Source organism: Acinonyx jubatus, chromosome E2 (assembly GCF_027475565.1).
Source record: "Acinonyx jubatus isolate Ajub_Pintada_27869175 chromosome E2, VMU_Ajub_asm_v1.0, whole genome shotgun sequence".
Lineage (NCBI taxonomy): Eukaryota > Metazoa > Chordata > Mammalia > Carnivora > Felidae > Acinonyx > Acinonyx jubatus.
This window is the reverse complement of record NC_069396.1, coordinates 53,069,980-53,086,939: the sequence shown is the minus strand read 5'-3', so window position 1 is coordinate 53,086,939 and position 16,960 is coordinate 53,069,980. Positions and strand designations below refer to the sequence as shown.

The 16,960-nt window shown below is 62.8% G+C and overlaps 2 protein-coding genes and 1 long non-coding RNA gene across 7 annotated transcripts; 2 read left to right on the top strand and 1 right to left on the bottom strand.

The window, feature by feature from the left end:
* Positions 1–57: 57 nt before the first annotated feature.
* Positions 58–7,844, top strand: PNKP (polynucleotide kinase 3'-phosphatase). Of its 5 annotated transcripts, XR_008293626.1 has the most exons (18): positions 58–216; positions 499–743; positions 1,317–1,363; positions 1,700–2,002; positions 2,904–2,983; positions 3,087–3,144; positions 3,235–3,342; positions 3,647–3,718; positions 4,655–4,703; positions 4,811–4,881; positions 4,962–5,054; positions 5,130–5,226; positions 5,314–5,375; positions 5,616–5,725; positions 5,804–5,891; positions 6,120–6,623; positions 6,769–6,928; positions 7,680–7,818. XR_008293626.1 is itself a non-coding variant. In XM_027038167.2 (17 exons), exons 2-17 carry the CDS (start codon positions 512–514, stop codon positions 6,235–6,237), a joined length of 1,569 nt encoding a protein of 522 aa, XP_026893968.2. In that variant the 5' UTR covers positions 58–216; positions 499–511; the 3' UTR covers positions 6,238–6,280. The 5 variants fall into 5 exon arrangements, 2 of the variants coding, with proteins under 2 accessions (XP_026893968.2, XP_026893967.2); XR_008293627.1 differs by having other exon boundaries at positions 499–662; positions 6,120–6,928; positions 7,680–7,844; XR_008293625.1 differs by having other exon boundaries at positions 6,120–6,928.
* PTOV1 (PTOV1 extended AT-hook containing adaptor protein) lies at positions 7,090–15,688 on the bottom strand. Its single transcript, XM_027038184.2, has 13 exons — positions 15,518–15,688; positions 12,795–12,932; positions 12,591–12,673; positions 12,452–12,509; positions 12,257–12,364; positions 10,534–10,689; positions 9,966–10,052; positions 9,791–9,864; positions 9,657–9,714; positions 9,277–9,381; positions 7,653–7,850; positions 7,494–7,563; positions 7,090–7,223 (listed from the first exon to the last, which is right to left on the bottom strand). The coding sequence occupies exons 1-12, from the start codon at positions 15,686–15,688 to the stop codon at positions 7,552–7,554; spliced, it is 1,248 nt and encodes a 415-aa protein (XP_026893985.1). The 3' UTR covers positions 7,090–7,223; positions 7,494–7,551.
* Positions 9,116–16,679, top strand: LOC128313233 (uncharacterized). Its single transcript, XR_008293628.1, has 2 exons — positions 9,116–10,665; positions 10,768–16,679. It is a non-coding gene; the product is annotated as an uncharacterized LOC128313233 (long non-coding RNA).
* The last annotated feature ends 281 nt before the right edge of the window (positions 16,680–16,960 follow it).

The following is a 16,960-nucleotide window of genomic DNA, read 5'->3' as shown; positions in this document are numbered from 1 at the left end:
CGAGCCGTCCATTGCTGCGGGAGAGATGAAGGTCAGAGCACCGGAGGACCAAAGGGGCAGGTCTGGAAAGGGGCAGGGCTCCTGTAATGGGAGGAGCCAAGGCCCTGCCCCCTTTCGTAGGACGAGTCATTTCCGTCCGCCGAGAAACAGAGAAAGAAGCCGGTGGAGTTGCGGGCAGAGCGCCTCGGGCCGGACTTCCCTGGTCGCAAGTGGCAGGTGAGCCCCGGTCCGGCATGGTGAGCGTGGGCCGAGCTCAGGGCGCTCGCGAGGTTCTTGGCTTTTGCCTTCGGACGTAGGGGTCCGGGCTCGCAGCAGGACTGAGCGGGGCGTCGTCGCCTGGGAAACGGCGCGAGCCTGAGGCCGGCAAGAGGGTGGGATTTCCGGAGCCTTCAGCGGAAGAAGGGAAATTCCTGGTGGACGGGGAGGGAGGAGGAGGGACTTCCTGTGGCAATTTGAGGGCGTTCTGTCAATCAAACCTGTTTACCTACTTCCCCTTAGGCCGGCGCTAGGGATGGCCGAGGTGGAGCCCCAGGGCCGCCTGTGGCTGGAGAGCCCCCCTGGGAGTGCGCCCCCCATCTTCCTGCCCTCGGACGGGCAAGCCCTGGTCCTCGGCCGGGGACCCTTGACCCTGGTTACCGACCGGAAGTGCTCCAGAAACCAAGGTGGGCGGGGCCGGGGCTGCAGGGGGTGTGGTCCGCTGCTGGAGCGGGAACACAGTGCAGGAAAGCTGGACGGCCGGTCCAGTAAGGGAGATGTTTGGCCACCAGGCGGAATTGCGTGGTGTAGCTAGTCCTGAAGTTGATAGGTGCCCTCTGGAGAGTATAGGAAGAGAAAGAGGCTGTGCCTGACCTGGAACTAGCCAGACGCCTTAGTGGGGAGAGGATAGAACCAATCCCTATAGAGGTGTCAGAGGAGGATGCTTACAGGTCACCGGGAAGGCTTGAGTCAGGTCACGACCCTTGACAAGGAGAGAGCCGATCCTATGGTGAGAAGTACTACGCAGGCCTAGGTGGTAACGGGGGAAGCCCAGGACCTGCACCTAAGCACACGGCTCATCAGGGAGAAGCCAATTCTTTACGGAAAAAATGCCCGCCCTGTCCCTAGGCGAGAACCCGCGTCACAGGCAGTCCTAAGGCCTTTATCTGATTCCTGCATATAAAGGAGAGAGCCGATCTCATTTAGAAATAAACTGCTTTCCCCTCCGGAATGGGTGCTATGGCCCCCATCCTGTGGCTTAAAGCTGGCCGTGCTCTCCAGTAATGAGGAAAACGATCACACAAGGATGCACATTCTGACTCCACCCTCTCAACCCTCAGTGGAGCTGGTCGCAGACCCTGGGACTAAGACCGTGGCAGTGAAACAGGTACCAGTTCCTCCGTGAGGCCTGGGGGTGGCGTTGGGCAAGAATAGCAACCCGGCCGGGAACAGGCCCATTGGAAAAAATCTGGTTTGGAGGGAAGGGGGTGTGGCCAATAGAGAAGCCTCGGCGTATTACCTTCTTCAGTTGGGGATCCATCCACATTTAAATTGGATAAGGCTGGCCGCCTGTAACATTTCCAGATTCCTGATTGGTGGTACACAGCGAAGAGGCGGGGCTTATGGATCTGACTGGCAGGTGGGGAAAAGAAGTCCCGTTTAATTAGAGGAGGTTCCTGGTGGGGGATGCAGTTAATGCCAGCTCCGCTCTCTCCCTTTGCAGCTGGGAATTAACCCCTCAACTGCTGGGACCCAGGAGCTGAGTCCGGGGGCAGAAGGCTCTCTGAGGGTGGGGGACACACTGTATTTGGTCAACGGCCTCCACCCGCTAACCCTGCGCTGGGAAGAGGCCCGCACGTCTGAATCCCAGCAAGACACTCCACCCGGCACCCCTCCGGTGGCCCCAGACGCTTCAGGGGACGTTGAACCACCGAAGAAGAAGCGGATGCGGAAGTCATCCTCTGGCTGGGAGAATTTTGAGAAGCTGCTAGTGTTTACAGCACCTGGGGTGAAGCCCCGGGGCAAGGTGAGGGCCAAGCTGAAGGAGCCACGCAGGCCAGGCGGGGGCTTGGCCCTAAGTTTGCTGTGTGCCCCTGGGCAGGTCATTCAACCTCTCTAGGCCTCCACTTTTTTTTTTTTTTTTTTTTTTTGTCTGAGAAGTGGACCTGATGACAGTCAGGCGCTGGGGGCGTGGATGTATGTCAGCTCCGGCCTGACCCGCAGTAACCTCAGCAACGAGCCACAATCATGGTAGCAGGTGTAGCACATTGTAGCAGAGACCCGAGCTCACGTGTCCTTACTTCACGTGTCCTTAGCGCCACTAGTCTCCCCAGTAAAATGCTGAATCCATGCAAAGCACGAGGCACAGCCCCTGACACGCGGTTAGTACCCAAACAACCCCACTCCTGTTTTTATTTCCAGGGTTATTAGACTTCTGGCGTGAAGGCCAGGGGAGGAGGGTGGGCAGGATACGAACCCCCAAAAACAAAATTTTTAATGCTTATTTTTGAGCGACAGAGAGTGAGAGTGAGCAGGGGAGGGGCAGAGAGAGGCAGACAGAGGATCTGAAGCAGGCTGTACGCTGAGAGCCCGATGTGGGGCTTGAATCCACAAACCCTGAGATCATGACCTGAGTTGAAGTCGGGCTTAACCGACCGAACCACCCAGGTGCCCCGTGAAACCCATTTTAAAGACTGGAATACTGAGGCGCTTAGAAGAAGTGGGAGGCAGTAGGGTAAAGATTTAGGCTCTACGCTCTGGTGTCAGGGACACATCCTTGCTGTGGCTTTGCCCTCTCGTAAAATGTGGAGGCTCTGTGACTCGGTTTCCCTAGGGGTGAAGGGCGAGTGGTAAGTCTCCGCCTTGCGAGGGGGGGGGGATGGGAGGCGTAACAGTGTTGCTGTTCCTCTTTTCTCGCTGACCATCAGGTGGCCGCCTTTGATCTGGATGGGACCCTCATCACCACCCGCTCTGGGAAGGTCTTTCCCACTGGCCCCAGTGACTGGAGGTGACAGGAGGCAGAACAAGGGGGTGAGTGAGGCACCCACAGGGGGTTCCCCGTCACCTTACCCCTTTCCCCTTTCCCCTTTCCCCTTTCCCATTCGCCCTAGGATCTTGTACCTAGAGATTCCCCGTAAGCTCCGGGAACTGGATGCGGAAGGCTACAAGGTGCGTGTGCTTTGTGTGTGATGGCTGGGCCACAGGGCAGGCCGGGGCCCGGGCGAGGAGGGCACCAGGTGACATCCGTGTGCTCCCCAGCTGGTGATCTTCACCAACCAGATGGGCATCGGGCGTGGGAAGCTGCCAGCAGAGGAGTTCAAGGCCAAGGTGGAGGCTGTGGTGGTGAAGCTGGGCCTTCCCTTTCAGGTATGGCTGCCAGGGAGTCGGAGGGTTGTGGAGGTGGGGGGTGGGGACCCAGAGAGAGGGGAACAGAGATGCTGAGCTGGGGGCACAGAGAGGAGGGGACAGGGGCCTGGGGAGAAGCTGTAAGTGCCAGTGGGGAGGTGGAGGGCGGGGTCTGGGCGGGGTTATGCTGAGAAACTCATCAGAAGTGGCCGGTTCTGGGGCACCGGGAGCTCTCTCTGGATTGGTGAGGGTTGGGGTAGCATCCTTGGAGGATCCTGGGAAGGAGCCCAGGAGGGTGTCTGCCTTCAGTGACTCCCACCCACAGGTGCTGGTGGCCACGCACGCCGGCTTGTACCGGAAGCCGGTGATCGGCATGTGGGACCATCTGCGGGAGCAGGTGAGCCTCGGCGTCCGGGTCATTCCCCTCTTCCCTCTGCCCGGCCTCCCCTCCACAGGTCTCCGGGGTTTGCCGTCCTGCCTCCTTCCTCTTCCTCCTCCCCTCCCCAGGTCCTCGCCTTCTGTGTCACATTCTGTTGGTAGGTGAGGGCAATGCTCTTGAACTCAGAAAGTCAGAGCAGTCAAGGAGGAAACCAGTCGCTTGTTGGTTGTTTTGTGTGTGCAGTTGTTCTGAAGTTCAACAGCTTCCTGAGCTGAAGGTATCCGTGTACCAGACAGGCCTGCTGGGGCACCCACATACCAGTGAGGGTGCAGACTGTACGTGCACACGCTGGTGTGTAAAATAGTGGGAGGAAGCGAGGCAAGATGAGGCAGGGTGTACCTGCGGTGGTCAGGTAAGGTCTCTTCGAGGTGCCTTTTAGACCTGAAGCTGGTTGTGGGGGGGAGCCATGAGGGTATCTAGGAGGAGTGGTCTAGGTGGGAGAAGCAGCAAGTGTAAAGGTCCTGAGGCAGGTCTGTGACTAGGGTGTTTAGGGACAGTGAAGAGGCCTGGGTGGCTGGACCTGAGTGGATGAGGGGGAGAGAGAGGGGTATGAGGTCAGGGCCGGTAGGTGTGGGACTGTGATGCCTTGAGGGCCCAGGTAAGGGCTTCCCCTTTACCCTGCAGGGGAGCAAGGGGTGGTGCCCCGTAGGGTTGGGAGGGGTGGGGGAGTCAACATGAGCAGGAACTGGCACCCTCTGGTGGCCATGTGGGGAACAGACCGTGAGGGCAGGAGCCCACAAACCAGGATGGAACAGCCCAGGATCTGGGCGGTGGCGGTGAAGGGGGTGAGAAGTGGCCTGAGGGTGGCGCCTCCAGCAGGGCACCGACTGAGCCAAGCATCTCCAGGGAGATGTGGAAGCAGGCTCCTTACTGCCGTCACCTGTCCCTCCCCAGGCCAACGAGGGCGTGCCCATCTCCGTAGGGGACAGTGTCTTTGTGGGAGGTAAGGGCCTGGGGATGGGGAGGGTGTGCGGATGGATCCACTAGGGCTGGGGAACGTGTGTCCCCAAGGCTGCTGGTGGACGCGGAGGTGTGTCCCCTGTGTTCCAGACGCAGCCGGACGCCCAGCCAACTGGGCCCCGGGGCGGAAGAAGAAAGACTTCTCTTGTGCGGACCGTCTGGTGAGGCCTCCCGTCCCCTGCCCGCCTGGAGTTGCGTCCCCACCTTGTCTGACCTCTGTGTCCCCCGCCTCCTCTCCCAGTTTGCCCTCAACCTTGGCTTGCCCTTCGCCACACCGGAGGAGTTCTTCCTGAAGTGGCCCGTCGCCAGCTTTGTGCTCCCCACCTTTGACCCGGTGAGGCCCTCGGGATGGAAGTAGGGGGGGGAGGGGGGAGGCGGGAGTCACACTCATCACGGCCACCCCTCCCAGAGAACCGTCTCCCCCTCGGGGCCGCTCTACCTCCCTGAGGCCAGCTCCCTCTTGAGTCACAGCCCTGAAGTGGTGGTCGCCGTGGGATTTCCTGGGGGTGAGACACCTGACCCCCTGACATCCGGAAGCCCCAGCCCCTCTCTGGGTCCTCGGGCGCCCCCTGATCCCGTCCCCCGCTTCACAGCTGGCAAGACCACCTTCCTGCAGGAGCATCTCGTGTCGGCTGGCTACGTCCACGTGAACCGGGTGAGACACCCACGCCCCAGGCCGAGGGCCGTGCTGCCCGGCCCCTCGCTCGCTTTCCCCTCCTTACTGGGTTGCCGATTCCTCTCCAGGTCTCCGTGCCGCCTTGCAAGGCCTCCCCGCCCCTGTCCTGGTGCTCACTCCCCACTTCCGTCTGGGTCTCTGTGCCTCTTCTGGGTCCCTGCGTGCCCCCGCCCCCCCCCCCACCCCCCACCGGGTCTCCTGACCTGCCGTGTCTCCCAGGACACCCTGGGCTCATGGCAGCGCTGCGTGACCACGTGCGAGACCGCTCTAAAGCAAAGGAAACGGGTTGTGATCGACAACACAAACCCGGACCCTCCCACCCGGGCCAGGTACCAGGGTCCCCCGGGTGACCTCTGTAGGGCGGGCCTGGGGCCCCTCACCAGCCCGGCCCCTTCCTGGCCCAACAGGTACATTAAGTGCGCCCGGGACGCAGGGGTCCCTTGCCGCTGCTTCCTCTTCGGCGCCACACTGGAGCAGGCGCGCCACAACAACCGGGTGAGCTGGCCCGTGCCCCCCGCCCCCCTCCATCCCAGCCCCCGCCTCCCAGCCTGACCCCTGACCCCCACCTCCCACAGTTCCGAGAGATGACCGGCTCCTCTCACGCCCCCGTGTCCGACGTCGTCATGTTTGGCTACAGGTGAGCCCGCCGCAGGGAGGCTCCAAGCGGGTGGGCGCCAGGGGCCCAGGCTGTGTCTCACCTCCCCTCCTCACCCCTGCCACCAGAAAGCAGTTCGAGGCCCCGACGCTGGCGGAAGGCTTCTCGGCCATCCTGGAAATCCCGTTCCGGCTGAATGTGGAGCCTCCCCTCGAGCGGCTGTACCGCCAGTTCTCAGAGGGCTGAGCTGCCCCTGCCCCCCAACCCCCAATAAATGGTTTTCCTTTAAGCTCGGGCACCATTGTGCTGGGAAGAAGGGTGGTCTGCCCGGCCAAGGACTGGCACCCGGCTAGTCCCCAAGCGGGGGCGGGGGGGACTCCCGGGGTGGATACAGGGGTGGGATTTGTCCTGAGCGTGTCTGGCCAGATGCCTCTCCCGCCGGAGTAACTGAGGCCTCTCAGCCCATGGCTGTGGGTGCTCCAGCCCGAGGCTGGGGAGCCCCCGCAAGGGACACGGCCCCCCGGGGGGGGGGTGGGGGGGCGGGGTAGGGTCTTCCTTGCACGTGGCTGCCGGGCTGCAGAACCAGTGCAGGAGCATGTGTGTTGTGACCCTGAGGATAAGAGCTGGATTTGGTGAGTGAGAAACTGCGAGCTGAAGTTGACCTTGGGGCAGGGCCTGCAGCAGTAAAGGGGGTGCTGGGAACACAGTCACAGGGGGCAGGTCCCCGGCCCCAGCTTGTGTTTGCTGCTGGCCAAGCACGACCTGTCGAACCCAAAGGGATGGAGAGAGAACCCCAGCGGCAGTGGGGAGCAGGACCCAGACATGCGACTGGCCTCGAAGAGAGGACCACTAGGCACGGCAGGGCCTGCAGTCTGGGGACCAACCTGCCACTGAAGGCATAAGTGGCTCCACGTGCAGCCCGTCCATCTTCGCTCAGGTGATGGTGCTCTCAGAGGCCCCCCCCCCCCCATCACAAGGATGCACGTTCCCACCCCCCACAGCAGGGGGCGGGCTGGGCCATCAGCTCTCTGGGAGCCAATGCCACCCAGTCTGAGGACCCCCGGCCAAGGCTTCTGGACATGGAGCGCGGTGGCCAACGGGCTTTTAAAAGACTTTATTGGGGAAACGTACAGGGGTGGAGACCGTCCTTGGAGACAGCTCACGACGCGGTCCTCCAGCCCATCTTGCTGGGCGGCTGCCATCCCAGGGGCCCCTGCTCAGAAGCATCTGACCTGGGGGCAGGAGCAGAAGGGGACGGGCTGGATGGGGCCTCCCAGCTCCTCAGGGAGGGGCCCTGGCTCAAAGGGGCGAGCCCTCTCCCCGCCCGGGGCTCCATCACCTCCTGGGGGAGAGGGTTGCCGTTTCCCAGGAAGCCTGGGGCTACCGGAAGCTTCCCCGACATGCCCCTCGGCTCCGGTCTCAAGACCAGAGTCGCACGACTGCTCCCCAAGCCCCAGACACCTCAGAGGGTCCCTTGTGCACTCGGGCCGGGTGCCACTCACCGGTTTTGGCGGGGGCCTCGTCTGTGACTCCTGGAGGGGCCCAGCCTGGGGGTGGCCACTACCCCCCCATCTGCGGGGGAGGGAGGCAGGGCGGCTGCGTCAGTGGCGGGGACTTGGGAAGTGGGGGGAGGGCTGGGGGGGTGGGGGTCCCGGCCTCACCCCCCGCTGCTGCTGCTCCTGCTCCAGGTTCCGCTGCAGGACCTGCTGCTGGTTGGCGATGACGCGCCGGATGCCGTTGACGAAGTTGCTCTGGTCGTGGGGGATGAGGCCGATGAAGATCTTCTTCTCCGAGGAGTAGAGGAGCATGAGCACGCGCACCTCGCACGACGCCTTGTAGGAGAAGTGCACGCAGCCGGCCTGGCGGGCGGGGGCGGGTCAGCGTGTGGCCGCGGCCACCGGGCACGAGCACGTGGGCCGGCGCCCCTCGGAGCCGCGGCACACTGCGCCCTGACCGCCGTCGCCCCGGCCCTGGCGTCGCTACCGCTTGGGGACGAGGACACACAAGCCCGCAACGGCCTGGGACCGACGGGCTCTGCACAGAGGCACCGGGACGTGGCCGCGACGTGCTCCAAGGAGACCACGGCGCCCACGACAGGCAGGGCGATGGTGGGCTGGCGAGTACGCGGACTGCCCCCGAGGCACCAGGTGGCCACGGCCAGGACTCGCAGAGGCCCCCTCGGGCCCCAGGAAGCCCAGCACTAAGTCCCCCACACGTAGGCCCAAGTGCCAACCACGAATCCCCCGTGAACAGTCAACGACACTGTTCCCTCAAACCAGGGACGCGGCCGAACGGTCAGCCACCTCGGGAGAAGCACTCCCGCTCTGCCTCCCAGGACCCTGCTCTCCAGTCACCACCCCCGGCTTCTAGGTGGGCAAACTGAGGCTGAGTTCAAGGACTCCCGAGGCCCCTCAAACCACAAGGGGCTGTGCCTTCCTGTGCGCCACCCCGGGGAGACGGCGGCGGCAGGTGTCCAGGGGGGAGCCCCTCCGGAGCTCCTACCTGAGCCCCGGCCCCACCGAGGGAGCGCGGAACGCTGGGCAGGGCCGGCCAGGTGCATGCGCGGCTTTTCCAGCTTCCCCCGTGGGAGCGCCGTGCTCTCAAACTTTTGTGACACAAGAAATACACAGCCCTCCCTCCAAACACACTTGCGCTGCTGTGACGGAATCAGATAGTTGGGGACGCATGCCGGCCTGTGACTGCAAACGTCCACAAAACGTGGCGACGGCTGTGCTATCACAAGCACCGAGACAACGCACCTCCCCTCGCAGACAGACTGAGGTCAAGACCCGCTGGAAGATAAGCCGGCACCTTGAGAGCTCGGGCTGGGAGCAGACAGACCTCGCTGCCTGGCAGGGCTCTTCCGGAGCCTCGGACTGTCCATGAGAAAACCCGGTCCCCGTGGAGGAGGGACCTGGGAGCACCGGATCAGCACTCAGTGGTTCCAGCCCCTCAAGACTCTGGCGAGACTGTGAGTCGACCCTGGAGGCCAGTACCACACCGGGTGCGAGTCCTACTCTGAGCCTCAGTTTCCCCATCTATAAAACGTGTCCAGGACGCACAGACCCGGGGAGTCCCGTGGACCGGGAGCCGACAGGTGTCTGGACACGAGGCCGACCGGCTGTCGCCACTCTCTCCCCAGCTGGCTTTGGGGAAACAGCCACCGGCCGTCATCCGCCTTCTAGTTTTCAAACACAGAGCGGACCCGGCCCCGTCTGCCCAGGGGGGCCTTTCCGGCCGGCCGCGCCCCCACCCACTCGCCCAGCCGGCACACGCCGCACTCACGAAGCCATTGTCCATGATCCGGCACAGGCTCTTGAGCGTCTCCAGGTCCTTGGTGAAGTGAAACTGTACCAGGCGCGAGTTCCGGAACAGCGGCACCAGTGTGGTCTGCGGGCAGGCCGGACGGCGCCGTGAGACAGGGCGCCCAGAACGGTCCGCAGCCACGCTGCCCAGCCTCGCCCCCGCTTCTGACCTCCACCGGGTCCACACCCGCCTATCTTCACTTGCCGGACAAGCTGGCCACAGGGCCCTGGCGCGTGCTGTCCCTCCGTCTAGGATGTTCTCCAGCCGGCAACTCCAGTGCCCCCTTCTCGGGGAAGCGCCCCGGCCACCCCATGGTCTGCTGTCTGTCACAAAGGCCGAGTGCCTCCCATCACACTCACCAGCAGCTGCTGTGGGATGAGCTGCATGTACAGCTTCCTTGGCCACTGCTCAGTCCTCCTGCGGGGCAAGGGGATGGGGGTCAGGAAGCTGGGTCTTGGCAAGACGCTGCCTCCGCCCCCAGCCCGGCACTCACAGGATCTCCCCTTGGTTCACGTAGACATGCGACGGCAGCCACCTCTTGGACCGACTGTTGGGCTCAGGCCTGGGCTTTTGGGGAGAGGAAGAGGGGAGACATCAGGAGGGGGGAGGCACCCCAGTCGGCGAAGACATGCTGGTCTTCAGGTCGCCCAGGTCCCCCCAGGACTCACCTCTTGCCACTCCATGACCCCGCTCCACGCCAGGAACTTGTTGTTGACGATCTGAACTGGGCCCGCGACCCCACCGGGACCCACCGCCTGCAGGAACAGACAAGTGGGGCCGATGCCTGGGAGTGCCCCAGGGATGCTTCTGGGGAACCTCAGAGCTGTCCTCAAGACCCTCCCTGGCCCCCGTCTCCAGGCAGTCTGGCCACAGCCCCAGAGCTGGCCCGGCCCCTCAGCTGCTCACAGACCTTCCATGGCTCCCCAGTGCCCCAGAACAAGTCTCAGATGCTCAACCTGGGGTACAAAGCTCATAGGGTCTGCCCCTAAGACCCAGACAACCCTACAATTTGTCGCACAAACAGGAACACTACTCATAAATAATCGGCAAGGGGTGAACCAGGACAGTCACCCTCCAGAGCCTTCCAGCCGCATAGCAGCGCCCCCCCACAAGCCTGCCGCCCACCTCCAAGCCCTGCTGTGTGTAGGAGGCCCTCCTGTGAAGAACCGCCCCCCCCCCCCCCCAAGCCGCGCTGACAAGTCTGGGGCAGGGCTGGCCTGGGCTCCACCAGCACACCTGTTTGCGCGTGGTAATGACCTGCCGGATGGCGTTGACGAAGCCGCTCTGGTCGTAGGGGATGAGGCCCATGAAGATCTTCTTCTTGGACGAGTACAGGAGCATGAGCACGCGCACCTCGCAGGGGGAGATGTGAGGAAACAGCATGCACCCCGCCTGGGGGTGGGGGGGGAGGGGGGCAGGAAGTCAGAGACCCCTCCAAGCTAACCAGAGACTGTCCTGTCTCGGGGACAGGTCGTCACTGGACAGAAGTCCTCAAAGTCGCCCTGTGGCCTTCCGTGACGAGTGAGAGACCACAGCACAAGGCAAGAGCATGTGAATGTGTACTTGGGGGTCTCCCTCAGCTGGTCAATCTGTGGTGAGGGCCTGGGACCCACCGCTGAGGCAGGAGGATCCTGAGAGGGTGGCACCTCCCCCCCCCCCCCCACCGCGTCGCCCCCTCTCGATGCCGCTTTGTCCCCAGAGTAGGGCCTGCCTCGGCCGAGCCGCCTCCAGGGAGGCACCGGGCGCAGCCCCAGCTCTACTCCCTCCTACGTGCGTGCCCCAGTGCAAATCACTTCATGTTCTGGACCTCAGTCTTCCCATCTGTAAGATGGCTTAACGACAGTCCCGCGGTCGCCGCCACATAAACGTCTTTACGCGAGACGCCAATGCCTCCTTGGCATGACGTCAGAAAGGAGCGTCACAGGCCTCTCTACCTGGGCTGTCGGGACAAAGAGGCGGCTACCTCGGGGAATACCCCTGACTTGTCCTGTCCCCCAGGGGCCACCTGCTCAGGGAACCTGTCCCCTGCCTCCCGGACCAAGGCGCGACCCGTCCGTCCTCCCAGAGCTACCAGTAGGACCAGGAGTGTGACCGGCCAGGTAGCACAGGGAGCGTGCTGGCGCGCTCCTCCCCTGTGGCCCTCGGCCCGTCGGCCAGGCAGACGGCAGGCCCTCAGCAAGTGGCGCGGAGGTCAGGGCCGGCCCATCGGGCAAGAGACTGTGCCAATCACGACCCCCGGTGTGTTCGGGCCCCAAGGGACGGGAATCTACCTGGACACTGGGGGTCATGGCCCGCCCACACAGTAGGCGGAAGGAGGCGCTTGGTCCCAGAGGGGACCCCAGAGCCGAGTCCTGTGGTGTCCCGAGCGGAGGATCCGCTCTCCTCTCTTGCCACCCACCCCCCGCGAGCACCTGTCCCCTCCGGCACCAGACCCCTGTGGGGTGGGGGTGTTCACCGCCGAGATCAGGGCCCGGATGAGACGCTGGGGCCCAGACCGGAGGGGCTGCAGAGACCACGCCAGACTCACTCCCTGACAGCCCCATGTCACAGTCACTCACCAGCCCACGCTGACCAGGTGTCGACCACACGTGCAGGCCGCCTCCTCCAACACCACACAAGTTCACTCCCGCTAACCGCCCTGAGGCGTCCCGCCGCCAGCCCCGCTTGCCGGATGAGGGAACGGCCCCAGCACGGAGTATCCCCCTGGCCCGGCTCACCCTCCCCGCAACCCCACGGCCATCTTCAGTTGGGTCCCTGCCACGTGCCGTGTCCCCAACAGGCTCCTAGGTCCCAGGAGGGCCAGCTGGGGCCCTCCACTCACTCGCATCCCTGGCGCCACCGCCCGCGTCCTCCGTGCTCTGCCTTCCCTGACACCCGCGTGTTCAGACACGGACCAAGACTCCTTCGGAGGGAGGCCTTGGGCCCCCGGCCTCCCGCCCAAGGGTCCCGCTCTACTCACGAAGCCGTTGCCCATGACGCGGCACAGCCCCTTGAGGGAGTCGCAGTCTCTGTTGGTGAAGTGGAACTGCGCCAGCTGGGAGTTGCGGAACAGGGGGCCCAGGGTGGTCTGTGGGCGGCCAGGGGACAGCTGGGTCACCGCCAGGGGCGGGGTCCCCAGGAAAACAGGCCTGGGGAGGCCGGAGGTGGGTCTTACCAGCAGCTGCTGCGGGATGAGCTGCATAATGAGCTTCTGCGGCCACTGGTCGGTCTCCCTGCGGTGGGGGAAGGGGGGGGATGGCGACTCAGGGGAGCCCCGGCCACCCACCTACCCCCGCCCCCTGCCCGCCACTCACAGGTTCTCGCCCTGGTTCACGTAGGCCTGGCAGGGGAGGGCCCGCTTCAGCTTCGCCGTGGAGTCCGAGTAGGGTCTGCGCTTCTGGGGGCGGGGTGGGGGGGTCACCGGGCACAACCTGGGTGCGCGGGCCCGCCCCGCACACAGGGCCAGCCCCCCACCCCCACCCCCACCCCCAGGCTCGCGAGGGAACCCCGCGGCTCACCTCCTGCCACTCGAGGACGCCGCTCCAGGCCAGCAGCTTGTTGCTGAGCCGGTGCTCGCCCACAGCCAGGCCCCCGAGGGCGAGCCCAGGCGAGGAGGGCCCGATGGGACCCAGGGCCCCAAAGACCCGAGCACCTTGCTGCGGCAGAGGGGAGGGGGGAAGCCGAGGCTGAAGGACCCGCAGGGGCAGCCTGTCCACCACACGCAACCCAGCGTTCAGACCCAAACCCCCTGCTCAGAAACTCCCGGGGCCACGTCCAAACCACTCGTCCCAGGAGTCAAACACCCCAAGTGGCTGACCTACATATCCTTTCCCTGCCACTACGAGCCCCTCCCCCCCGGCCACTTGTCACCTCAACACTGGTCTGCTCCCTGCTCCAGCTGTGCCCTTGGCCCGGAATACCATCCCTCCCCCTTCAGGAGATGCCACTCACTCACCCTCCTGGCCCGATCAATTCTTGGTCCCTCTGTCCTGACCCAACTCAGAAGCCAGCGGTCCGAGGGTCCAGGCCTCCATGAAGCCCCCACAATGCACACACCAGTCTACACTGCAGCTGGCTGCCTGGCACATGGGTTTGCCCCAACCCACCCACGCTGAAAACTCTTCCAAAGCCCCCCATGGCCCTCAAGAGAAAGTCTGGACTCTCTCCTCTAGATCCTGCCAAAATTTCCGAGGTGGTCGCCAGCCCTCATTCCCTCCCTTGCAGACCCCGGGGGGGGGGGGGGGGGAGGGGGGGGAGGGGAGGGCGGGGGGTGGAGAAGGGAAACCAAAGCACAGAGAACAGAACCATCCAGGGAGGCAGAGAAACTTTTGGAAGAGGGAGCGTAATAACATCAAGAGGGGTTTCAGACACGACATCTTGAGAGTGGTTGCAGAACACCCAGAGAACGTTCCAGCAACAAAGCCAAGGAAAGCTACACGTTCTACTCTTCACAGGGCACTCTCCCAGATATCTTTTTTTCCCCCTAAACCAAAGACATCTCAAAGCAAACAAAGGAAAGGCTTTGGAACAGGCTGGCAGCAAGTACTCCCTACAAATCTCACCGGTAAATGCCTCCGGGCAGCAGAAAAAATTACTAACGGGCGTTGTTCTTTTTCATCTTATATTAGAGGGCACTTTCTGCATTTCCTATAAAGCACACAGATGTTTTCTGTCCCAGAAAGACAGTAAAACTCGGATTTTCCAGGAGCTTAAAAAAGCAAACAAAAAAACCTGAGCAAGCACGTCCTCCACCTGGACAGGTGATTCTGGAACATGGGCAATGGTAGCGGATCAGGAAGAAAACCAAAGAGAATCTTGGCATAAGAACATGTTGGTGCGTGTTCAGAGCCGGGCTGGGTCTGAGATGCAGGACGGGGGTTGAAGTCCCGGGTTTGGAGATGCCACAGGTGGGGCAGACAACATCGGAGAATATGTGCTTAAAGCCCACAGCTGAAGAGCCTTCGGAGGGCCAGATGAATGCACTTTAGGATCCGGTCAGTGTAAACTGGGAGAGCACGTGTTTGAAGTCTGCTTTGTCTGTGAGGGCCAGCTGACCACGTTAGGCTTAAAACATGTTCTGGTCTAGAACGTAAAGACCGAGAATTCCTAGCTAAAAACTCAGGTCTACCTGCAACAACAGGGTAGGTACGTCCAAGTGCACGACCACAATTAAGGACGAGAGTTAAGTGCGGTCCTAAAGGAAATCTCATATCGGGGCAGATGTGTGCGTTTGACGTGTGAACTGTTTCCTGCACAGGGAAGCCTATTTTGTACTTGGTAGAATGAAAGCCTTAGGGTGCACAGTTTCAGGACCGGGAAGCGCTTTTGAACTAGATGCAGATGCTGAACACATCCCTGTAAGACAGTGGAGCCGAGGGGTATGTTTAAGTTTTGAGAGACGTTCAGAGTCTTCCTGTCTACGTTTAAGATACGAAAAAACCTGTTTTAAGGCCTGCGTGGAGCTGCCACAGCTCCATGCCACGCACAACGTCGGCGCAGGGTATGAAAGAAGCGAACTCGAGAGCCAGCCTAGGGTAAAACGCACATCTGGGCAAGCGTGAAACGCCGAGACGTGCAGGTTTACTAACATTCCAGGTGCGCCTGAAGATTTTTGAAAAGTATGCGCTTATTTTAGGTCTGGGGAAGCGTGTGCAGTTAACGTCCCGACAAAGCCAGATGTTTACGTTTGGGCTTGTTGCACTCTGTAAGAGCATCCCACATCTGGGCGAGCGTGCAAATCCCGGACGCACACGCCACGGGCGCCGTGCAGACGCGCGCGGGCCCGGGAAGGAACACCCCCCAGGTGCAACACCTGGGCGCGCGAGTGCAACACGCGGGCCCCCCTCGCCGCGGCCCCGCGGCCCCCTCCCCCATTTCCAGATTTCCTGCGCGGAGAGAGACCAACTTTCCAATTGGAAAAACAAGCCTGCACGCCTGCCGTCGGCCCGCCCGCCCCCCACCCCGCGTTTAAATCGGGACGCGGAGTCAGCAGTAATTTGAGCCCTCCCCGCCCCCGTACCCCACCCCCGCCACCCCAGCCTAAACGCGCAACAAAGGGGAGAGCACGGCGCGTACCACCCGGGGGGGGTTCCACGGGGGAACCCGGCCCCAGCCGGGACCACCCTTCGGGTCATCCTGAGACCCCACAGAAGAGGGGGCGGCGGACAAAGACCCGAGCCCGGGGGAGGGGCTGGCGGGGGCGGGGCCGTGGAAGGCTCTGGAAAAAAGGCGGGGGGCTCACCATGGGAGGGGCCGAGCGGGCCCGGATCCGCGGTGGCTGCGGGCCCCGGGGGCTGGCCGGCCAGGAGCGCGAGCGGGCGGCGCGCACCGTGAGGGGCCGTGGGGGGCGGCCGCGACCCCCGAGGGGGCCCCCGGCGCCGGAGCGGTGCGGAGCGCGGCGCGGACGGACCATGGCGGGCGCGGGCCGAGCGGGCTGGGGGCTGCCACGGGCCGCACGGGGGGCTGCGGGCTCCACCGACTGAGGGGCGCGGGCGCGCGGCTTCGGGGGAGACGGGCTGGGCTGAACCAAGCGCGGGGGACGCGCCGCCGGAGAGGGGTCGCCGCGGCCAAACCACTGCGGCGAGCGGGGGAGCGCGGCGCGTACCAACCGCGTCCGCGAGGGGGCGTGGCCGGGCTGTACCAAAATAGGGCTGGGGGAGCCTCAGGAAGCGGAGAGGGTGTGTGGGGCGGGGAACACGGCCATTGGAAGATGCTTTGGGCCTCTCGCGCTAGAGGGGGAGGAACTGGGAAGACGTGCGAGCAACAACTTCAGGGGGGTGTGGCGGGAGAGGCCATACCGAAGGGTGGACGGGGGGTGATAAGCGAAGACGACGATACTAAGTTGGCTTCGGGCTGGGGGACAGGATACCAAGAGACCCTACCCTTAGTCGCGGAGCCGGGAGACTACACCAAGAGACCTTAGGAAGAACAGGAATAAGGGAGTAGTGGGCCTTGTGGCGAAGGAGCCTACCTAGAAGTTTGGGGATACGGATCGTACCTTGCACCAGGAGAGAACTTAATGTTTGAAGGCAGTGACGTGGCTAGGTGGGCCGGAGACCACAAATCCCAGCGTCCCCCGCGCGGCCTGCCTGGGCGGGGCCAGCGACCCCAGAGACGCCGCCAGTCCCTGCTGCGTGCCCATTGGTCCCGGTGCCCTAAGGCTCTGCCTACCGCCCCAGGTACCTTCTCGGGCGTCTTGCCACTCGGGCCGTTCATTGATTCACTCTACACTCAGCTATTACAGGACTGCGTATTCACTTACTAGGAGTTGTGTAACATTTTCTGCTTAAATTTGTCTGTTTCTTAAATGGTGGTAATAGGTAACCGTGAAGAGGCTATGAGGATTAAATGAGTTAATATAAGATCACTACTCAGCCTAGTAACCACTTAAATGTTAAATCTTTTTTTTTTTTAAATTGTGATGAACACCAGTGAATAAAATAAAAACTTAAAGAAAAATCGTTATTGGGACGCCTGGGTGGCTCAGTCGGTTAAGCGCCCGACTTCAGCGCAGGTCGTGATCCCACAGTCCATGAGTTCGAGCCCTGCGTCGGGCTCTGTGCTGACAGCTCGGAGCCTGGAGCCTACTTTGGATTCTGTGTCTCCCCCTCTCTCTCTCTGCCCCTCCCCTGATCATGCTCTGTCTCTGTCTCAAAAATAAATACATTCAAATTTTTTTTTAAAA

Excerpts from the sequence above, each read along its gene's own strand:
- PTOV1 (XM_027038184.2), bottom strand. The coding sequence starts at position 15,688 with ATGGTCCGTCCGCGCCGCGCTCCGCACCGCTCCGGCGCCGGGGGCCCC. Across the intron at positions 12,510-12,590 it reads GTGAACCAGGGCGAGAACCT|GGAGACCGACCAGTGGCCGC; the intron begins GTGAGTGGCGGG and ends CCCCCACCGCAG. Across the intron at positions 10,690-12,256 it reads GCGTCATGGGCAACGGCTTC|GCGGGGTGCATGCTGTTTCC; the intron begins GTGAGTAGAGCG and ends CCCCACCCCCAG.
- PNKP (XM_027038166.2), top strand. The coding sequence starts at position 512 with ATGGCCGAGGTGGAGCCCCAGGGCCGCCTGTGGCTGGAGAGCCCCCCT. Across the intron at positions 3,343-3,646 it reads AGCTGGGCCTTCCCTTTCAG|GTGCTGGTGGCCACGCACGC; the intron begins GTATGGCTGCCA and ends TCCCACCCACAG. Across the intron at positions 3,719-4,654 it reads GGGACCATCTGCGGGAGCAG|GCCAACGAGGGCGTGCCCAT; the intron begins GTGAGCCTCGGC and ends GTCCCTCCCCAG.